The sequence below is a fragment of the Bombus pascuorum genome, chromosome 1 (genome assembly GCF_905332965.1).
Source record: "Bombus pascuorum chromosome 1, iyBomPasc1.1, whole genome shotgun sequence".
Classification (NCBI taxonomy): domain Eukaryota; kingdom Metazoa; phylum Arthropoda; class Insecta; order Hymenoptera; family Apidae; genus Bombus; species Bombus pascuorum.
In genome coordinates, this window is record NC_083488.1 from 8,478,468 (window position 1) to 8,499,350 (window position 20,883).

The 20,883-nt window shown below is 35.7% G+C and overlaps 3 protein-coding genes across 5 annotated transcripts in view; 2 read left to right on the forward strand and 1 right to left on the reverse strand.

Annotated features, from left to right (window-relative positions):
- The window catches only part of LOC132916256 (phosphoinositide 3-kinase adapter protein 1), a 45,643-nt gene extending 28,088 nt beyond the window's left edge, over positions 1 to 17,555 (forward strand). For both annotated transcript variants that reach the window (XM_060976099.1, XM_060976108.1), the window contains exons 6-18: positions 10,272 to 10,431; positions 10,694 to 11,081; positions 11,359 to 11,655; positions 11,750 to 11,885; positions 12,158 to 12,348; positions 12,862 to 12,934; positions 13,080 to 13,388; positions 13,603 to 14,028; positions 14,110 to 14,229; positions 14,298 to 14,392; positions 14,519 to 14,738; positions 14,954 to 15,541; positions 16,254 to 17,555. In XM_060976099.1, the coding sequence (XP_060832082.1) occupies positions 10,272 to 10,431; positions 10,694 to 11,081; positions 11,359 to 11,655; positions 11,750 to 11,885; positions 12,158 to 12,348; positions 12,862 to 12,934; positions 13,080 to 13,388; positions 13,603 to 14,028; positions 14,110 to 14,229; positions 14,298 to 14,392; positions 14,519 to 14,738; positions 14,954 to 15,541; positions 16,254 to 16,270 (3,020 nt within the window). In that variant the 3' untranslated portion in view covers positions 16,271 to 17,555. The remainder of the gene's footprint in view (positions 1 to 10,271; positions 10,432 to 10,693; positions 11,082 to 11,358; positions 11,656 to 11,749; positions 11,886 to 12,157; positions 12,349 to 12,861; positions 12,935 to 13,079; positions 13,389 to 13,602; positions 14,029 to 14,109; positions 14,230 to 14,297; positions 14,393 to 14,518; positions 14,739 to 14,953; positions 15,542 to 16,253) is intronic.
- The window catches only part of LOC132916426 (caspase-1-like), a 223,250-nt gene that overhangs the window by 113,021 nt on the left and 89,346 nt on the right, over positions 1 to 20,883 (reverse strand). The gene's annotated exons all lie outside the window — the stretch shown is intronic.
- LOC132916526 (waprin-Phi1-like) lies at positions 18,193 to 20,633 on the forward strand. Of its 2 annotated transcripts, none has more exons than XM_060976617.1 (4): positions 18,193 to 18,349; positions 19,499 to 19,598; positions 19,896 to 20,071; positions 20,240 to 20,633. In XM_060976617.1, exons 2-4 carry the CDS (start codon positions 19,534 to 19,536, stop codon positions 20,482 to 20,484), a joined length of 486 nt encoding a protein of 161 aa, XP_060832600.1. In that variant the 5' UTR covers positions 18,193 to 18,349; positions 19,499 to 19,533; the 3' UTR covers positions 20,485 to 20,633. The 2 variants fall into 2 exon arrangements, with proteins under 2 accessions (XP_060832600.1, XP_060832605.1); XM_060976622.1 differs by lacking the exon at positions 18,193 to 18,349 and adding an exon at positions 18,804 to 19,292.

Genomic DNA, 20,883 nt, shown 5'->3' on the forward strand with positions numbered 1-20,883 from the left:
TATCATGAAATTTCTTCTTTATAATTCTGAAATATTTCGTCCAATAAATCCTACGTAAAATGTATTAATGTTAGTAACTTGTAACTTGTACAATTTTCTCTAATAACAATTCAATTGCGCGAAACGAAGAGAAGAACGATGATGTTTACGAATTCGTCCGAGACAGAGACTGATAAAGCGTCGCCAGTTTGCCTGATTTCGTGGAAATTCTCGCCTAGAAGTATATAATGGCAGATAAATTTTCACGTTCCACAACGTTTCGCGCCCGTCTCGTCTCGCTGCGTTACGCGAAACGAACGATTAATGAACCGTTTGCGGTAAGCGATTAATTATCGAGGAAAAGTGGGAGAAAGAAAGAGAGGAGAAGTCGCTAATTTCGTATCCATCGCGATATCCCGTAGTTGTGTTGTTGCATGAGACCGGTGATGTAGAGCACTGCATGTTTTTTAATGCGCGTTTCTGAATGACGATAATGGCCACGCTAAAATACGAGTTGCCGTCAGCTAATTGGCGGTTAGCTAAAGATTAAGAGGTGGATTAAATTGAAATAAAAATCCAAAATGAATCGTCGGTGTTTTGAATTTTCTTATTTTCATGCAGTAAGCAAGGGTGTAAAGAAAATACTGCGATAGAAAGTAATTCAGTTTTCAAAACATGCTGAGATATTTCAAGTCCAGCGTGCTTTTTCACTCTCTCGCAGCATTTATCTTACCTTAGTGTTACAATCTTTCTATTCCTTTCACTCGAAACTTCTCCAGTCCAACAGAAATAAGGGACGAAAACCTTCTCTGTGCTTCTTCAAAATACCAGCCGTTTAATACAATACCCGATGTAACATTAAATTCCCGGTTACCAGCTCAACAAACAAATTACCTTTCCTATAAACATCGAATGCTTTCCATCAACTTTGCTATCAATCTCAATCCAAACCATTAATCCTGCGTACCTCAACATTGAAGCCTAACATAGTCTTGACATACTAGTAACGTGGTACACAACTTGTTATGCGCGACACGCGCAATAAGACGCCGCGACGCCGTGTTCCGAGACCTTAAGACTCGTATTCTCAGCTCGGTCACTCGGACGGCGGCCGCACGCCGCACATTCTCTCTCCCCGGCCGTTTCCTTAATTGGAGAGGCCCAATTTCTCAGTTAGGGGGTTACGCGAGGGTCGAGCATCGACCGTAAACGAATTACTATCGCGTTTAGACTGTCAAATAAAATATTCGTCGGACAGCCGCTGTTGTTCAACGCACGTTAAACGCTCGTCAAATTATAATCGAGTCCAAGGGGCGCTTATCTAAGTTCAAGGTAACAAGCAGAGGCTTGTCCTAGATGTTCCTTGCGTTGAACGAGGGAAAAAAGAACTGACGTACCGACTCTGAGAAAGCTGACTCTCTCCCTCTCTCTTTCTCTCTCTCCCTTTCTCCTCGAGGGGCTAACTTCTTGTTGTACTAAGTAGTTGACGATAAATAGATTAGATTAGAGAAATTGGGATATCTTTTTTTCTTCGATGAAAAATTTGTAGTTGAAGAAATATTTGGGGTGATTTTTCTTGTTTCTTACGTTGAATGAATGTAATGAAGCTTCTTACATGAATAGAAAAAGGAGTAACTTTCTATCTCTGAGAAAGATTCATTTGTAGAAATTGCTTCTTAACGACAGGACTTTTGTTTGTTTGATGATGTGAATATTTTTTCTTTTCTTGAATAAAAGTTTGTTTGGAGAAATATTTATAGTATGAGATGTTTTGTTATACATTTGATATTTGGATTTTATTTTCTGAAGTTTCAAACCATACATACGTAGTTGATAGAGATGAATCGTATTTTAATGGGGTAGTCTTCGTCGTTTCCGCCGCCAAGTAATACCTGGAAGCAATTATTTTCCCGTTCCTTGTTATTCCACGGGCACACATCAGACGACCTCTTCGCTCGTTTTCTATGGGAGGAAACGCTATCCAACGGAAGCGATATACTGTAATTGGTGTCCTTTAAAAACCTGCCGGAATCCTTCTAAAACGAAACCCTTGCCTTTATGATGATTTTATTGCATCTTCCTTTGTAGATGTTTCTTTGAAACAAATCTATTCGCTTTTACTACTTCTCCTTGTCGAAACTTGTATTTCCAAATAGAATAAATCCTCTTTCTAAATTTTCACAAAGATGTTGAAATAGATTCTCATAAGAAGCCTTTTAAAAGTTTCTTTACGTAATAAATAGCACAAAATTCAAATACATTACTTTTTTACAAATTTTCATTCGTCTTTTTTCGTTAACATGCATATAATGTTACCAAATAGAGTAAGCTTTATTTTCAAATTTATACAAAGACTTTTAATCCAATTCTCTAGCTTTTTTCTAATGTTCTTTCTTGTAAAAAATTTCTAGTTAAACTATTTCAACAATTCTCATTAAAATTATACGTAAGACGGTTGGCTATTGCGTCAATGGAGAACAAGCATCGCGTACGAAACGCCTTTGCGCGAAGAAAAAACGTAGTAGCACGTCGTGCAACCTCCTAGCAGACGGTTTGCAGCGGCAACGGAAATAGGAGCGAGTAAAAGGGAGCCGCCTAAACGCGACTCGCTGGAATTTCGATTTCGCCGTGAATGGACGTCCTGTTTAAGTTTTTTCGTCGAGAAAATCGCCGGCAAGCGTGGTTCAACTCTCCACATGTGAGCACTCTTTGTATCTCGGTGTCAAGTGCTCCGTGGAGAACTTAATTTGTGGAAAAAGAAAGAAATTAAAGGGAGAGGATAGAGAAAAAAATAAGAGAAAAAAGTAGGCACTTGCGCGATATCGTTAAAAGTAGTATGATTCAGTGGTAAAAGAGTTTTCATGAATTTAGTATTCTTTGTATTATACTAACAAAAAGTAAAAATCGTTGTAGTATAATACAAGTACTTATTATAAAGTACTGTACTCAGTCTAGTCGATTTATGCTAACGATAATAGAACTATATACATACTTCATAAAAAATATAATAAATTGGTACTAATGAATAGACATTAATTAGACAAGAAAACCATCATTTGTATATGTAGACGAGTAATTCTACTCGCTTTTGTATCAAAAAATCTTCCTAGTATCTTCTCGATTTTCATAATTTTGCATTTAACGTGTATCGTACAAAATTAATACGCATAAAAAATTCAGCAATAATTAAGAAGGATGTTTGCATCGCGATTGCTATGTTCCTGTTTAGGGTCACAGACTATTTATTTAGGATGTGTGAGCTTGCGCGTCTTTCCTTATCTCGAGAGATTGCGAAGTCCGCGAAAAGAATGTACCAAATGCAGGCTAAAGAGTACACGAGTTTCATTCGAAGACGAGTCGTCTTGTAAAGCGATCCTGGAATACCCGCGCGGTTCTTTCTTAATTAACTCAATTAATGACTAATTAAGCCAGCCCGAGTAGACAAAGCGCGATCGCTATCTTATTTTCGAAACGAAGCGCCGATCTTTCTACTCATATAACGACTCGTTCTTCGTAACTTTAACTTAATTGCACGATAATAATCGCTTTTAAAATGAAGAACAAACAAAAATATCGTACTTAATACCAAATATGTAATCTCGTGTAAGAACATGGTTAAAAGATAGGTTAGGAAACTGATCATTATTCTAGTTTCTTATCACAACGTGTATCGTGCTCGTTTAACTCTGTAATACGGAATAATTAATTTCACTCTAGCGCATAATGTAAATTGTATTACACGTTTGAAATTACTTCTGCTTTGTAATTCTAAAATTGATGAGAACGTTAAAGTTTCGCGTCGCGTGCCGCGGTTCTCACGCGAGGCAACCACGTGGATTCCCGAAATATTTGAACGTGGCGTCTGCGCAGATCTAGGCGCAGCTGGTCACGCATGCGCGCGATCCACGAAGTTCCCCGAACGCATCTCCCGAATCAACCCTCGAGATGATGTTCAGTGACGAGGCGCGCCGCGCTGCAGCAGGACGTTGTTTTTTCTTCTATTACCATTTTTCGTCCGTTCCATCGACATCTTCGTTCTCCCTTTTTCTCCTTCGATTTATTACTTTTCCCCGTACCAAAAATCATTGGTATTCCGCATCGAATGGAACGTGTCGAGCAAACTCTTCACGGTGACGTACAAAATTCGTGCAAATCCGAAGGCTACGTGTTTATATGGGGTGCAAAATGATTGGTACGATGTGTTCGTGTTGAAAATTCATAGACTCAACGATTAACAATTGTGAAAGAGATATTAGATCGGGAAAATGAAGATCAAAGAAGAGAATCATTATGCGAAACGAAGCATGGAATACTTTGGTAATATTATTTTCCTTATATTTAATTATTAATTGTCTAATTTTAGATTATTATATATAGAGGTATATTAACAATACGAAATTTTGTTGAAGGAAAATTCCTCGACCATAAACGATCCATTGCATTGTTTACAAATGTGCTCCAGTGTTCCATATATCGTTATAAGGGCGCGTTTAAAAGCGTCCAAAATCATCATGCGCAACAATAGCTGAATTAAAAATTCTAATGAACCGTTGTGACGCTATTGCCGCGCCAGTGCGACGCCAATGAAAAATGTATAGACCGTCTCGATCGCTAATCGATCTCATCGTTAATCGAAAGAACGTATATAGGGTGTTCAGAAAGATTTAGGTTAATCTTCGTTTTGCAGTAGAAAATATATTTTATAAAACCTATTATACTTTCTAGCATTACTCGACGAATTAAATACAAATATACCAGTTTTCATCAGATGGGCCGTAAACTTTGAGTACTGTATTAAAAATCCAGAATATTTAATTTAGCGATCGAGGCGATCGATTGATCGTCTTTCTGCGGTCAGTCTATTAATTTGTATATTGAAAAACTGAAGTCAAACAATAAGTAACTCAAATACAACTCACAATTTCTAGCGACAATTCTAAATAGTTGAGTAAAAAAGTTCAGTTTAATATTTAAAAATTACTACGAGGCGAAAACAGCTAAGAAAGGAAATCATATTTGATATAGTTAATAACACCGAACAATATTTACGTGAATAATAATTTATTTCCATTTTCGAGGGATGAATCAAATAATTTTCTTCCTCTTTTGTGTCCTAAAATTACTCTCATATTATTAGCTCCGCGTGTTTCGGAACACCCTATATAAATATAATTCTGAAAAGGAATCGCTCGTAAACAGGACACCCGTATTCCTCGTTTTATCAAGCGAAAACCGCAGAATTGTCTTTTAGTTATGAGGGACGTAGATAGATGTGTTGACGAAGGACAAACGACGAGCGAACGGGGGATGAAATCTGAGAATTCGTGGAAATTATTTATAAAGCGTCCTTCGAGAATTCCCCGACGGAGACAATTTCGTGCATTCGAAAGCGTGTTGTCGTCCTGATGCACCCGATGCGCAGGATATGCAGTATATGCTAATCGTATGCAGGGACTCGTGCGCCGCGCCGAATACAAATGCCAGCCACCATCTTTGCCACGTTCTAGCCTTTTCTTCTTTACACGATCGCTTATTCCTACCATCTATCGTGCTATGTGACGAGCTTCAACGGATTTTTCGATTAAACTATCAACGATAAATTTCATTTCCAATATCCTATTAATATTTATGTAATATCAATATTTATACTTTTATTGTCATTAATATTTATATACATATATTATTTTAGTGTTTAATTCTGTTACATTATTCGAAATTTTATATTCCAATTTTAACTGTAATTCGCTCTTGTATACTATTAAAAGGTTTTGAAGCGAATGTATGTATTTCTGAATTTCTTAAATTGTTAAACGTTAAATGCGTCAAACGCTTCGTTTATCTTTCCATGAACAATAATTCTTTCTTTCAATATTCTGATCACCGAATTACATTTCGAAACAACTTCCAATTTGCGAATACAGCCTCGGTTCTCCGATATATTTGTAATAAAATTAGCGTAAAAATTCTTCTCGAATTCCTCTTTCTTTTACAGTCTTCCTAAAAAAGAGAAGTACATTTATATACGAATAAAGAAGAGAAAAGAGAGCAAAGAGAAAAAGCCACATCCCCAGATGTGACAGAACTTTGTCTCCATCCCTTGGCAACCGTTCAGATCCAAAACAAACGAAGACACTCGTATACTTAATATTCCACGTTCGTCCATCATAATTATAGGCATCGTCTAATTTCTGAGTCCGTACGTGAAAACAATGACGCGAACGTCGATCATTGGTGGGGGAAACTATTCGAATTCGACGATGGTCATTCCACGTATCGAATCGATCCTTTCGAACCGGTCAGTCGTCGACGATAAATCGAAGGTGTTCGTTCAATCCGATCCTCCGTGTCCTTCGAGTGAAATTCTTCTCAAGAACAGTTCATTTTATTTCTTCCTCTCTTTCCATTTTATCATCGACGATGAAAGAAAACACGAATCGGTGGTAAATACGCGAATAATTCGTGTTGGTGAATATTTGGAGGGTGAAACGGCACGCGCGAGAAAGAAACCGAACGAAGGAAATGGCCGAGAAGTTTGTCCCGCAGAAAAATATGGCGAACACGTGCGAAACGCCACGGTCCCGGCGACGAAACCGGCCGACTTTCTTGGATTTGTCCAACATCACGCGTAAGTGTCTCGTTTTGCTCGTAATTTATGTACGCCCCTGTCTTTCGTCTTATTTCTCCTATTTCGCATCTCGCAGCAAAAAGTTTCGTGACTTAGGAGATAGCTCAGAGTCCTGGTTTTTGTCAAAATGATTTATACATTATGCTTTCTTTTTTACTCTTTCGTGGAAGATTCAAATATTTCCGTTCATCTCTTATTACGTGAAAAATTACGTACACTTGAGGTATAAACATGAAACTTTCATATCTTCAGCGGATATAATAGTTTTTGAAGAAATCTGAAAAAATTCATATATCTTCCAACGTTCTAAATTAACATTATCGCACAATTTTTGACAAATAATTCGTTCAAATTTGTTGCACACATTGTATAATAAATAGTAAATTAAAACATACGAGGTTTAGTATTATTCGAACTAGCCTGAAGAAGTAAGATTATGCTCAAAGGAGATACATCGAATATTTTTGCCTTAATTCCGAGAAATAGGATTCAGTAGGAACGGAGAGTAGTTGTAGAGATTGCAGTAAATATTAAATATAGGTGGATGTGGTAAATTAGAGATCTCGAGGAACGCGAATAGCCAGTCTGTTTGGACGAAAGTATATTAAGAGATGCATTAAAAGGTGCGCTGCAAGGGAAGTTTCTTTCTGCCTGATGTTCACTGGAATACCACGATATCGTTGTACGGTTGCAGTAATTATGATATATCTCATCGAATTCTACTTCTTACGAGTCCTTATAAAGAATTTGTAAAACTGTAAAAGTAAACAGCAACGTAATCGAGTAGAAAATGCATAGAAAGAAGAATTCGACAATTTTTTGATTCGTGAAGGAGTAGAAAGCCGATCGACATCGATTCGAGAGTTCAATAGCGGAATTATATTTTTCGAAAACATCCGTTATAATGCTTCCTGTCGTGCAGGCCAGGATCGTGTTACGAAGAGCGCACATAACGGCTCGCGACTTTAATCGTTTGCGACTATTAATTCGGTGGAAGACCGGATACGCCGAAAACGGAAGCCACGCGCGTCACGTAGCGAACGCAAGAACCGCCGACATGGCGACTAGAGAAGCCAAGTACGGGAAGAAAGATCTTTCAATCATGAATTCCCTCTAGTACATTTATAATTGAGAAGGAATATTCTTGCTACGAAAATATATTTTTTCCTTTACATTTCCATTATTATATAACATATTCGAAGCAGAGTATTCGTTTAGTAATTGAAAAAAATTTCTACTATTTTAATATGTTCATTTAAAAAATTAACAATAATAATCGAGTATTAATGAAATAATAATAAATGTTAAGATCTTTCAATCATGAATTCCCTCTAGTACATTTATAATTGAGAAGGAATATTTTTGCTATGCAAATATATTTTTTCCTTTACATTTCCATTATTATATAACATATTCGAAGCAGAGTATTCGTTTAGTAATTGAAAAAAATTTCTACTATTTTAATATGTTCATTTAAAAAATTAACAATAATAATCGAGTATTAATGAAATAATAATAAATGTTAACGGTAATACGAATAATCCATCTATGATAACTGAAAAGAATTCTCAAGAACATGAGAAGATAGAGACAAGAAGTTAGGAATATTATTTTTATCTAAGCCTTTTTTCTTTAACGGGAAAGTAAAGTTTGGACCAGTTCGACTCGATGAAAAGGTTGACGTTCGCGTCATATTATGTGTTCAGGATGGAAACCACGTGTTACGAACACGGAAACGAACCCTTTGCACCGGCTATGGTGTTCTTCTATTCTTAACAGCGCGTTTATTTGTCCACGGTTTTCACGGAAAACTGTGCGCGCACAGAGGAATAGGGGAGAAAATGAAAGTTTACCCCGTGCCCGGTTATTTTCAGAGCCTTCGTACCCCAGCAAGGCTATGAAGCTTTCCATTCTCCCATAACTCCATCATCGTTTCGATTCCGATGCATCTTTAAATCCTTACTCATTATACAACTATGTGCTTTGAAAATAATTCTCCTCAGTTTTTCCTCTTATATTTATTTGTTTCGAACTATGGTAACTTTGCTGTTGAATACAATAGTACAATAAAATACTATTAGCGAAACTATTTTGTTAACTTCGTTATTTTTCTTCAATTTAAACCAAATGTATAAAAATACAATACAAAATTATATACCAAATTTATACCAAATGTATAAAAAATAATTGCTTATAGGACCAAATCTTTTTTTTTCTTTCTTTCTTCAAACTGTACAGTAGACGCGAATAAAGTTTTAGTATTTTTCTATATAGAAGGAAAGGGAAAATAATTTTTCTATTGAAAGAGAAAATTGTATTATTCTTTATGCCTAATATATGTAAAGACTTGAATAAATATGTTTTTAAGTCATCAAAGTTCTTCATTTAGAAATGAAATAAAACTTCTTTCATTTTTTTCGAAATTCTGCCATTCATAAAAAAACTTTTGCTTTATTTAGGAGACTAATTTACTATTTACATTAATTTTACTTTATTTAAAAACTAACTAAATTACATTATTTAATAAATGTACCTTATACATACCATCTTACCTACATCATACAATCCCATCTTTTACCATTTATGAGCTTAGTTCAACTATTTTATGAAACCTATCGAACGACGATCGATAATAGACAGGGTATTATAATTGAAAGGGATGGAAAAGAAGAAGAAGAAAGAGAACGAAAGTGAACTCTTTCTAGTTATTTTGGGATGCAGGGATCATAAGCCCTGGTGCGTTTCCAGTCGGTTTCTGTCAGATATCGATATCAACCGGCACAAAAGCCCCGTTGTACAAGAAACGATCGTGGTTATGGAAAACGGACGACCCCATTAATTATACTATTGTACGCTCGATAAACTCACGAGCTGCTCCTTCTGCTGACCGCAGTGAAACGTTTAGATAAGCCATGAGCCTCGGTTTCGCGCGTTCACTGTTCCACGACATATTTCAAGGTTACCGACTCAAGTATCAATCACATACTTTAATTCTGTAATTCTGTAATAATACTGTAATTCACGAATTTTCAGAAAACGAAATTGATCAGCTTACCTTACCTGAGTGGGTCACGAGATTAATAATAATTTTTACGTTCTTGCCAAATCAAATACTGACGTAGAAAGGTTCAATGAAATTGAAAGATACTATCTCTATTCATATCATTAACGAGTCACACGAAATTAAGCGGAGTAAAGTATATTATTATTTTATCACGATGATCATCACTGATGATTCATTAAGATTTTCGCGTGACGGCGTTCGCCCTCGTTAATCAGACATCTCCGTGATGTCGTTTTCTCGAATAACGCGGAACAAACGCATTAGAAGGGTATTATTTCATTAACATCGCGTGTCGCGAGCCGCATTAAGCGAAATTGAACGCGACTCCGCCAGGGGAGAAAACTAAAGCAAGGTGTGCCTTCCCGCTAATGGCTTGTACAAATTAACCTGATCGTTGATTAAGACCAGGTGTAAATAGAGTGTAAAGGAGTTATCGATTTATTTTACGCTGTTATTTTACCATTTTTTTCTTTCTTTTTTTTTGTATAATTACTCTACTCGAATTTAGTTTTTACAAATTAGTAACTTGCTTTGTCGTTACGATATTAAAATGAATAGACGAACGTACGACAAAGTTTGAGGAATTAAAATAAATTCTTGCAGGATCTCGTTCAGCGACCGGACTGTCGAAAATCGATTCACATCCTGAAGATGATGTACTGTTTGTGTCGAGCAAGGACAGCGAAATTTCGAGCCTGTGGGTCAATTACCTCACTGCCTGTTTCGAGCAGATCAGCAGGCAACAAGGCCGGCCGCCTTTTAAGTAAGCAGATCTTCGTTTCATGAATTTATTGACAAACGATTCATATCATACAGAATCTCTTCATTATGATTTTTCGTTCATACAATAAGAATTCACATTCGAATAAATGGATTTTCTATTATATCGTTGCGAAATATAACCATTCTATATAATTTCTAACATAATTTCATACTTCATAATTTCTAGCATATGTTCCCATCATCGTTGATAACTTTTTAATCACATCTCTTTAACTATTTCTCCATCAAATCGGAAATTACAGAGTTCGTCACGTAACAATCGAAGAATCGATGCAACCTGGCACCGAGGAGAGGATTCGATCGGCTCGCTTGCAGATCGTCGTCGTGTGTCCAATATTGTTGGAACGAGTGCAAACTCGGCCAGAACACGCGACGAATCTCTCCAGACAGCTAATCACCGACAAAGTACTCGCGATGATGTTGGGTGTCCACGATAGCCACATCAGCGACGTCCACAAGTCGATTCTGGTTTCGTACAATCAGTGGAGAAAATTCTTCGTGAAAGACCAGGACGAAACTTTCGTTGGTGAACTTCTGGGTGCCGCGGTTGGAATTCTTGGCACAATGCCGCCTCCTGCTTTGAGGAGCGACAAAACCGCCTTTTCGGTTCATCCGAAAAAAGTGAAGCTGGTAGGTAAATCACTGCAGACGATTTTTTTTTTTAATTAAAACAAACAGCTAAATGACCGCGAACGATTTCATTAAGTTCAAATAAAATTTTATCAATTTAAAGAACAAAAATACTTCTATTGATACTTTCAATTTTGCATCTTGTATACATGTAATCGCAACAGATATACATATATATTTAAACAAGCTTGATTATGGAAGTTCCTGGGTTTAAGTGTGTTTCCAAGAAGAAGAAAGATATATAAAATTAATATAAAAAGAAAATAAACACTTTCAGGGTCACAACAGGATAATCGCGTTGTTAAACGACCCATTACGACCTGAGGACAACGTATCGGTGATAGTGGATCGCTGCGGCGAAGCGATTGACATCGCCCACGTTAAACGAAGAAATCCCTATGCCCTGCAATTCTCCATTCCCGACAGATGTTTAGAGGTATCGATGTTGGTCGGTGTTCGTATAGCGAAGAATGGTTGTCCGCTTGGTGTGAGGCAAGTAAAATGCGAGAGCAGGCTCAGGGAACTCGATCAAATCCTCAGGGCCCATGACAATCCCCTAGAATTTATGTGCCAGGTAAATGCAAATAATAGTTTGATAGATTGAATTCGAAATTCCTATGATCATCCAAATCGATTCAAATCTGGTAAAAATTGAATTTCATTCGTAGACCTTTGGCTTTAATCCTGGTGATCGCGAAAAATTGGACAACTGGATGGTCCACGCGTTTCAACGAAACGTTCCACCGCACTTCAATCTCCTGTCTACGCCCAGTGGGGTAGTGTCTACCCAAAAAGTTCACTCGAGTGAGTATTTGTTGATTTGAAATAGTTTAATCATTGACAAATGTGTTTGTTGAAAATATTAAATATTGTTTGTTTCGCTTGCTGGACTAATAGAAAAGCTGGTTGGTAAGAACTTATGAATCTCATTGATAGGAGATATCCTACGATCCGGAATTTGAATTTAAACATTCAGATTTAGATTAAAATTTCATTTCACAGTTTTTAAGTTGAATTCTAAATTTTTATACAGATGTAATAGATTAAGAAGTAAAGTAAACTCTTAATTGATCTAGGCCCCGAAGAGAATCCAACGTTGTTACACTTTGCCGCACGCTTCGGCCTGGAGAGATTAGCCTGGCAGCTGTTGGAGTGTCCAGGCGGTGATATAGCATGCGACCTGAGGAACGTGTCGGAACTCACCCCTGCGGATCTTGCAGAGCAGGCAGGACATACAAGATTGGCGCATCAGCTTCGTGGCTACATGGTACAAAAACATCGCCTTTAAAGCAACATCACAGTTAGTCCAATGGAACCGGTACTTTCGTGATATTTCTCTATACCTAATTGCAAATTGTCGCTTGGAAGATCCACCTTCTATTTTTCTCTAAACTCTACGTCTAGCTGTCCGTAGACTTCCAATTGAAAACGTGATCAGTTAAAATCAGTCAAAATTAATTAACATCAGTTGGATTTAGTCGGAATCGGTTAGAGTTAATTACGACTCGTTAAATAATTAATTAATTATATTCCATGAAAATCAGTTATGGTCAATTGGAATTAGTTTGGCGACTCTAACTAGTTTCGTCCGGATTCTAATTAGAATTAGAAACTTCAATATTTATAGAATTTTGAGATATTGTTAATGAAGAATGATAGTAGACTTGATTTATAGAATTTCTTATTGATCTTTTGGTATGTTTCGGTAAATTAACTGGTATCTTACTTTTGAATTGCATGTTTCGGGCTTCTCCTTGAATTCTCGCGCACGGTGCCGCAGCAAATGAACGAGTTCACCAACATGTACAGCTATTTGAAAGTAATCAGCGAGACCACTACAGACCAAGCGGCAAGTGAGTAGACTCTCTTTTATTAAAATCTGTATTTTATGTCTTGTGAAATTTGTACACACTTATATTTGAATCTATGGTTACAAATATACAATTATACAGATAAAATATATAAATGGCCCAATATTAAGATCGAAACGTTTTTCAGGTGCGGACCCATCGACAACTAACACATCAAGCGACACCAATAACGATAAGGAGGATTATTGTCGTCCACGACCCTTGAGCGAAGCTTATTCGGTGCCACCGGCCGCAAGACCAATAACGTCCTTGATCTTGCCAGGTCAATTATCAGTAACCCCTAGCCCGACCACCAGTAACCCCATTGAGGCAAATTATTCAATCGTACCAGCACCGACTCCCGTCATCGCCAGTCCGTCAACACCAACGCCTGTGATGACCTCCTCGAACGGCTTTGAACTCCCTCTTCAAGGTTATATGAAAATGCATCCAGCTGGTAGGTAACTCTATAAAAAGATAGACGTAGCATATTTAAATTTGAATTATTGAATTTGTATATTTAAATTTCTCAAGTTGAATATCAAAATATTTGAATACTTAAATTTTTAAATCTTGAAACCTTGTAATTTACAAATAATTATTGAAATATTCCAACCTGAAACCTTTCCAAGCAATGTCGAAAAATTGATTTCCAAATTTAATTTTTCAAGGACCAAAAACACCAACATCGAACGCAGTGAGCCAGCAGCCATCTCGAACAGCGACGCCCACCCAGAGTCGTTCAGATTCTCATCCCATGCCTGCTCGAGAAGAAAATAGTCAATCCTCCTTCTCTTATGGTAGAACCACCTCCAATTCCAGCAGCACAAAGTCGAGGGAACCGTCTGGGCCTCAGGACGAGTTATTGGAAATCATAAACGACTTCAAGAACAACGTGTTCACGATAACCGAAGTGGAAAGATTGGTCGAGAACTGGAGGAATCGCAACGATGTTCAACAGAGCTTCAAAGACAAACAGAGGCAACTCACTGCGATGAGGGAAGAGTATGAAAGAATACAGAAAAGAATGAAAGAAGAAATGAAGGCTCCTACACCTTTTGACAGAATTAGAAAATTCTTCTCCAAAGGAAAGAAAGGTTCGTTAGAGAAAAATACATATATTATAGATAATCCTCTGTTTCATAAGGTTTTAATTTTTTATTACTTTTAAATTGTAGATACGAAGGACTCTACAACCGGAAGTGACGATTCTTCTTCGACCAGCAAAGTGGAGAATGTTAATGGTGCTCTAACCGACCGTAGGCCAGTTAGCAGTCTAAGTCTCCGCAGTGTTTCAAGTACGTATTTCGATAGTAAAGTTTGTTCTTTGGAGAGAAAATATTTTAATTAATTTCTATTTTCTTAGGCTCGTCTTCGTCTGGTAGAATGAGCACTGCCAGCGGATGCAGTGGGACCAGTTTAGGTGACAGTGGAACTCATTCTGATACTGAGGATCGACGAGTTAGTATTTAGAAAAATATATAATCGATATCTCAATAAAGAACTTTGAAAACCTTCCTACAGCTACAAATATTTTTATTTCGTTGATTGTAGAACTTGAAATTTCTGAATGAAAAATGGTTTCAGTTACAAAATGCCAGAGAGGATAAAGCGGGCGTGATGTCGTACGAAATACCACCAGCTCCAAAGCCATTCGCAGGAAGGTATTCCCCGGCGCTTAGGTATTCCCCATCTCCTCGTTCCTCGACTGGAAACGATTTAGACTTGAGACCATCACAGCCACAATTACGAGGCGAGGATACCGAATACTACATCGCTTTTCCACCATCGGGATTACCCATTCACTGTTAGTAATCAAATAGTAAAATTTTAAAAGCCTACAATAAAACAATCCGAGTAGAAAATAAATAATTTCGATTAATACATACTACAATATTTAAAGATATACGCTAGAAGCAGTTTCAAGACGATCAATTATATTCTGATTAATCATAGATTTGTAATTTAAATTTTATTTCGAATAAAAGATTCTAAATAACAGTTTTCAATAATGATCAACAGCTTTCAAGACAGAGGCTCCTCTGAAGGAACCAAAAACTCCAAGCTCCCCGTGTGATCACCCTAGGTACCTGGACTTGATTCAAAATTCATCGCCAGTCACTAATGACGCTTCAGAACCAGAGTCCTCCAGACATTCTGGCAACAGTTACGCAAACATTGACCCGTCTACGTTGAATCCAGCACCAGTACCGCCTGCTAGCATGTGCATTCCAACAAATTACGTGAACGTGACTCCAGCCTGCGTCACCTCGTCTCAAGAAACTACACAAGGTCAGCAAACCGAGCAGAGACATTCACTCGACTTAAATCATGCATCTGAAACCTCGAAGAATTCAACCAAGGCCGAGATTCCCAGTCAAACAGAAGAAAATAAGGCCACTGATGACGTACAAGGTCAAGACAATGTTTTGACTGAAATTCAAGGTAAAAATAACGAGGAATATGTGGAAACGAATCTGGCGAATAGTTCAGAAGGCGTGGACGTACCGGATACTGGTAAACTGCCGGAATATATGAACGTCGACATTCCTCAGGATCAGAAAGCTGGCGCCACGAAGAAAGTACCTGCTCCTCCTGTTCCACCAAGAGGTAAAGTTACTTTTATCTCTTTTTATTTAAGTTATTCTGTTATTATATTATGAATTCAATTGGTACGTATTAGGTTGGATAACTCATGCTTATACATGCTTCCCTATTTCCTGTGCATTTTTTCTGGTATCAAATACTTTCTGTTTCAAGCATTTTCAAATTTACTACTTACATAGTATTTTAGTTTAATTTAGTATCAGTTTAATGACGTAACTTCCACTAGATGAATGAAAATCATATCTCATCATAACAAGCTATTTCAAGATAAAAGAATATAAGTGACTAAATATAGTCACAGTATTTCCTAGTATTTACCCAGTTTCTCTTCCATGAAATTCTCTACTTATAAATTTCAGCGAACCGTGTAATAAATATATCAAATATCAATCATTCTAATTCAAGGTTTATCCGTTCATCATATACCCAGAAATAGTTGAGAAAGAACTATTTAAGGAGCTTAAATTGCATCTATAACCAAATGACCAAATAGAATTTTAATTTAATTGAAATCTGCTCCATGAATTCCTTACCAGTTTAGTCACTGGCCATTCCCTTTTACTTAGCGGGGAATCACGAAGGTTGTCGATTACTTAAGACGCTTTAGTGAACTTTCATCATCATTTGCTACTTTTAACGCTATATATCTATGTGTGCAAATCATTTCGCTCCTACAGTCGATTCATCAAAATTTTGTTTCTATTTTCTGTTACAGTTACCACGAAGAAGTAAAATAAAAACGATTACCACGAATAGAAGTACTTGAAAAGAAGTCGTTTCTCCGACTGGAGACTTTAATGGGCGGATCGTTCAAAAATAGTGCTCTCGGCGATCGTTTTTCATTGGAGAAATACTCGAGTATGATTTCAAGTACTCGACGTCAGTGTTCTTCGTAATCCTTAGTATTAATAGCGTATTTAACTGTAAATTGTTCGGTTCAGGATAGTCGCTATGGCTCATGTCTTCTATGTACATTATCTTCGTTCTTTTATCTTTCTTTCTCTTTATTCTAATACTCAGCGAGGCGCGACTTAATCTGTAGTTTTTGTTTATGGTATTGTACTGCAATTAAGTGCGTTTGTTGGTCGTTATTAGTTTAAAACTGCCTCGAATGCGTTACGAGAATAAAACCAATGTATAATTAATTATTAACTTGTTAATGTTATCGATAAGCGAAATATATATTGTTCATAGTATCGAAGATATTTTTAAAGTGTCTTAAGTATATTATAAAATATTTTAGTCGTTTCGATATTTCCATAAATTTTATTAGATTAGGAACAAATTTGGGGATCTCAAATCATTAAGGTCGATAAATTTGAGATCTTCAAAGATTTTAAGTTTAAGTTTCGGAACCCGAATCGTTGAGACAATTATTTTACTACGTTTTTTTAGGAAATTTAGAATCTTATTGATCAACAAGCATTCGAGGCTTTCTGATTACGCCACTAAGTTGTGTATATTATGTTAATTAACCGATGCTCGGATCTCGGTCCAAGAAAGAATACAATGCTAGCGAGCGCCAAATCAAATTTTCATCTTTTGGCGGAAAGCCAAAATCGCAATCTGTACATACTGTCCTCTACTCTATATTCTATTATTATTGTAACCAGTTTTCTATATCGTCAGTCCTTAGGATTAAGTTAGAACAATTTATACGACAATTGTTAAAAAAAAAAATGTCGATGACGCCAAAGACTGCGTTAAGAATACATGGCGTCGCGTAATCATTATGTTATTAATCATACAATTCATGCACCATATGTTGTAATCATTTTCTAGCGTAAACAATACTTTGTACAGGTGACGAAATTCCTTTTGTCTTACATCTTTATAAGAATGACGACGAAATGCGTTTCAAGTACCAAGGATGCATTTATCGTTTTGATTGTAATATCATAGTGTAGAATATTTCACAAAACCATTCTTTTTTTATGTCTACCAGTAGAAATACTACTATGTCTTTTTTATATTTATGTTTATACCAATAAAACTAAAGATAATAGAAATTGCAAAATTATTTCAATCGCATCTTCGTGTTACTTTAATGATAATCAATTGATTATGAATTGATCATGAATGAATTACGTAGCATACCATAAACATAGTGAAATATGGAGTATTGATAATATCGAGTATAATTTATGCATTGTCAGAAAGTCATAATTTTTATCAGGTGCATTTGCTGTGAGGAACGTTTCTAGGAAGCCGTATTATTCTCGGAAATTGCACGTTAAATATGCATTATGTAATTTACCATGTCCGTGTATGTAAATTTCAATAGCAAGGGGGAAAAAGCATGAGTAAATATTCTTGCCAAATCTGTCGTTAATCAGAGATAAAAACCATATTTGTTAACACAAAGTTTGCAAAGTTTCGCTTCTCTTACGCATCATCAAGCTTCTTAGATAATATTCTATAAATATTACTAAACCTAATAACAAAATATCGATTAAATTGTTAATATGAATAAAAATTGACAAATATTCATATTAGGAATTATCTTTTAAAAGACGCCAGAACCTAACACACTGTTACAAAATATGTAGATACTTTCGATGCTGCAAGCAAAATATCGTTGAAGTACAAATGATGTCACGCTCATGCACATACAGACAAATGTGTTTTTTTGAATAAAACATGCGATTGAGTATTCATCGACAGTATCAAACGACCTGTCGTGGTATCAACATCACGGCCAGGAATAACCAAGCGTTCTAAAATTCTCGAAAAGTACCCATTCAGTTATTGACGGCGAGTCGAATAACGTGTCCTTTCTTTCACGAAGAACAAGTATCTTTGGACATAAAGGTATTTCTATTCTTTGATTAAAAGAAGCACTTGAAATGAAAAATACATGAAATAAATGCAGCGCAGATTTTTTATATTTGTTTAAAGAGATATCTATGAATAGAAAGTTGTAATTTAATTATGTTTTGCTGCAAATTCTGCTCAATCAATCTGACTTCTTATCTTTTTCAATATTTACAGTAAATCTAAATTCTACAAATTTTATATTAAAATATATCAGAATACACGAAATCGGTAATTATCCAATACTACTAATAGAAATTAGTGTTTATTCAAATATCCCATCAAAGAAATTAATATTCATTTATGTAGAGATATTCTTCGAAATCTACTTAACAAATTAAGAAGTTTTCATCGCAATATTTACATATATATTATACTACTGTATTGACGTTAATTTCTTATAATGATAGCTTTCATGGATTGGCAAACCAAAAAATTTGGTTCGTCTCTCGTGCGAATGAAATAAAGAAAAAAGATAAAGAAGAATCTATAAATTTATATTACTAATATCTATAAATCTCTGATCCATAAATTTAAATTTCTAATCATTATTAAAATAAAAATAAAGAAAAAACTATGCTTCCCCGAGATCAACGATCAGGAAATGATCTAGACTACAGCCCACTCATTTCGTTAACCCTGGGGCTCGCAGAAACCACTATCTTCCTTCCGCTCGATTTAGATTTCTCGTTAATTTGCCAGTCTAATTACCGTTGCGGTTCGACATCCGAGGTAGGTCCAACGATCCCCGATTTCCGTTAAGGAGTTACAACATACTCGTTGCGTTTATCATTGAGTGGGGATCGATCTTATATAGGAGAGAATTTCTTCTCTCTTCAGCAAAAGTCTCGATCACCTGTTTCTTCGTTTGTCGACCCACGACTGAGAGCCAACGGTGTCATAATCGATCGCATTTCAGTTTTGAAAGCATTAACACAAAGTAATTCAGTATATCTGTGTAATTTTTTAAACAATTTATAAAATATGATAATTATTATTAACAGAAAATAATAGTTGTGTTTACCGAATATGTGAAATAGTGGAATTCCTGTTAGATAAAATAAATATTTAAACGAAAATTTCACGAACAAAGTTTTTATCGAAATAATCGAAGTTTTTACAAATACATACGTTTTTCGTTTTTAGTTTCAAGTCAGCTAAGTGAGTAAACTAATTGAAAAATGAAATTGCTTACGATGGTCTTGGTATCTATGTTGTCTTTGGCCACAACGCTTGCTCAATCCAGGTTTGTTTCTACCTTGTCCAATTAATTAATTGATTGTTTATGCTGAACAGATTACGGATTTTTATGCATTTATGAACATTTTAAAGACGGGAAAATATATAAGAACAGACATAAAATGTTCAAAGTATAGTAACTTTTTATAATATCTAATGAGTTTGTGGTGAATCAAATCTCTAATTAAATCCTACTGTTTTAGTTATGTTCTTAAAAAAAAAAAAAAAAAAACATGAATTTACATACATTTTACTCTCAGTCTGCTAATGAATCTTTCTCACGCAATTGAAATAATGTCTTCAGGTACGAGCCTTTTGCTGCGAAACCAGGTTCCTGTCCACCACCTTTGCCAGTGCAGATTTGTAGTCAGTCTTGTTTCTCCGACTCACACTGCTTAGGAATTGGCAAATGTTGCCCAACCAATTGTGGAGGTTTTGTTTGCACAAAACCTGTTACCATGAGACAAACAGTTCCTACTGGTAAAGTGACACTGTAAAGCAATTAATAACAAAGTTGATAACTAAATTTTATGTTAATTAATTGGCAGAAACGGCATAAAGTTATTCAAATTCTTAATAATTGAAAACCTTTTAAAAATGCCTAACTTTGATTTCAATTATAAAATTTGACTTAATCTGTATATTTAGAGAAACCAGGTTCGTGTCCAGCAAAACCAAAAGGAAGATGGGTGTGCTCACCAACCTGCACTGATGACAATGATTGTAGAGGAACAATGAAATGTTGCAAAAATAGATGTGGAGCATTGGCATGTCAAAAACCAGATGTTGAGGTGACTGAATTTGCAGACGAATCGGAAAACTTTTATAATAATCCCAGGAATCCTTACATCAATTCCAGAGATCCAAATAATTATCTACGTTATTTCAATTAGTTAAAATAATTGCAGATCGCCATAAAATATTAACAGGAAAATATGATTCTCTTTTTATTTAATATTTTGTAACTATATATATCCTTGTGCCATATCTTGTAATTGTTACAAAATTTGTGATAATTGTGAATTAAAAATCTTACTCTTAACTAGATGTAGTAATTAATATATATCAGATTTTATGGTACTCTTTTTATACTCCTTTTTAAACCATCTAATTTTTAAATTTCTAGATTTAAAAATTCATCGATATCTTAAATAATAGATAACAATACTTGTTATACATATATGCGAGTTTGTAATTGAAATAGGATGTTCTATATTGACCTTTTAATTTCTTAAATAATTTCTCAGAAACAAATTCGTTGGTAAGCGGCCTTATGTAAATGATGCGTCACT

Excerpts from the sequence above, each read along its gene's own strand:
- LOC132916526 (XM_060976617.1), top strand. The coding sequence starts at position 19,534 with ATGAAATTGCTTACGATGGTCTTGGTATCTATGTTGTCTTTGGCCACA. Across the intron at positions 19,599-19,895 it reads ACAACGCTTGCTCAATCCAG|GTACGAGCCTTTTGCTGCGA; the intron begins GTTTGTTTCTAC and ends TAATGTCTTCAG. Across the intron at positions 20,072-20,239 it reads GAGACAAACAGTTCCTACTG|AGAAACCAGGTTCGTGTCCA; the intron begins GTAAAGTGACAC and ends CTGTATATTTAG.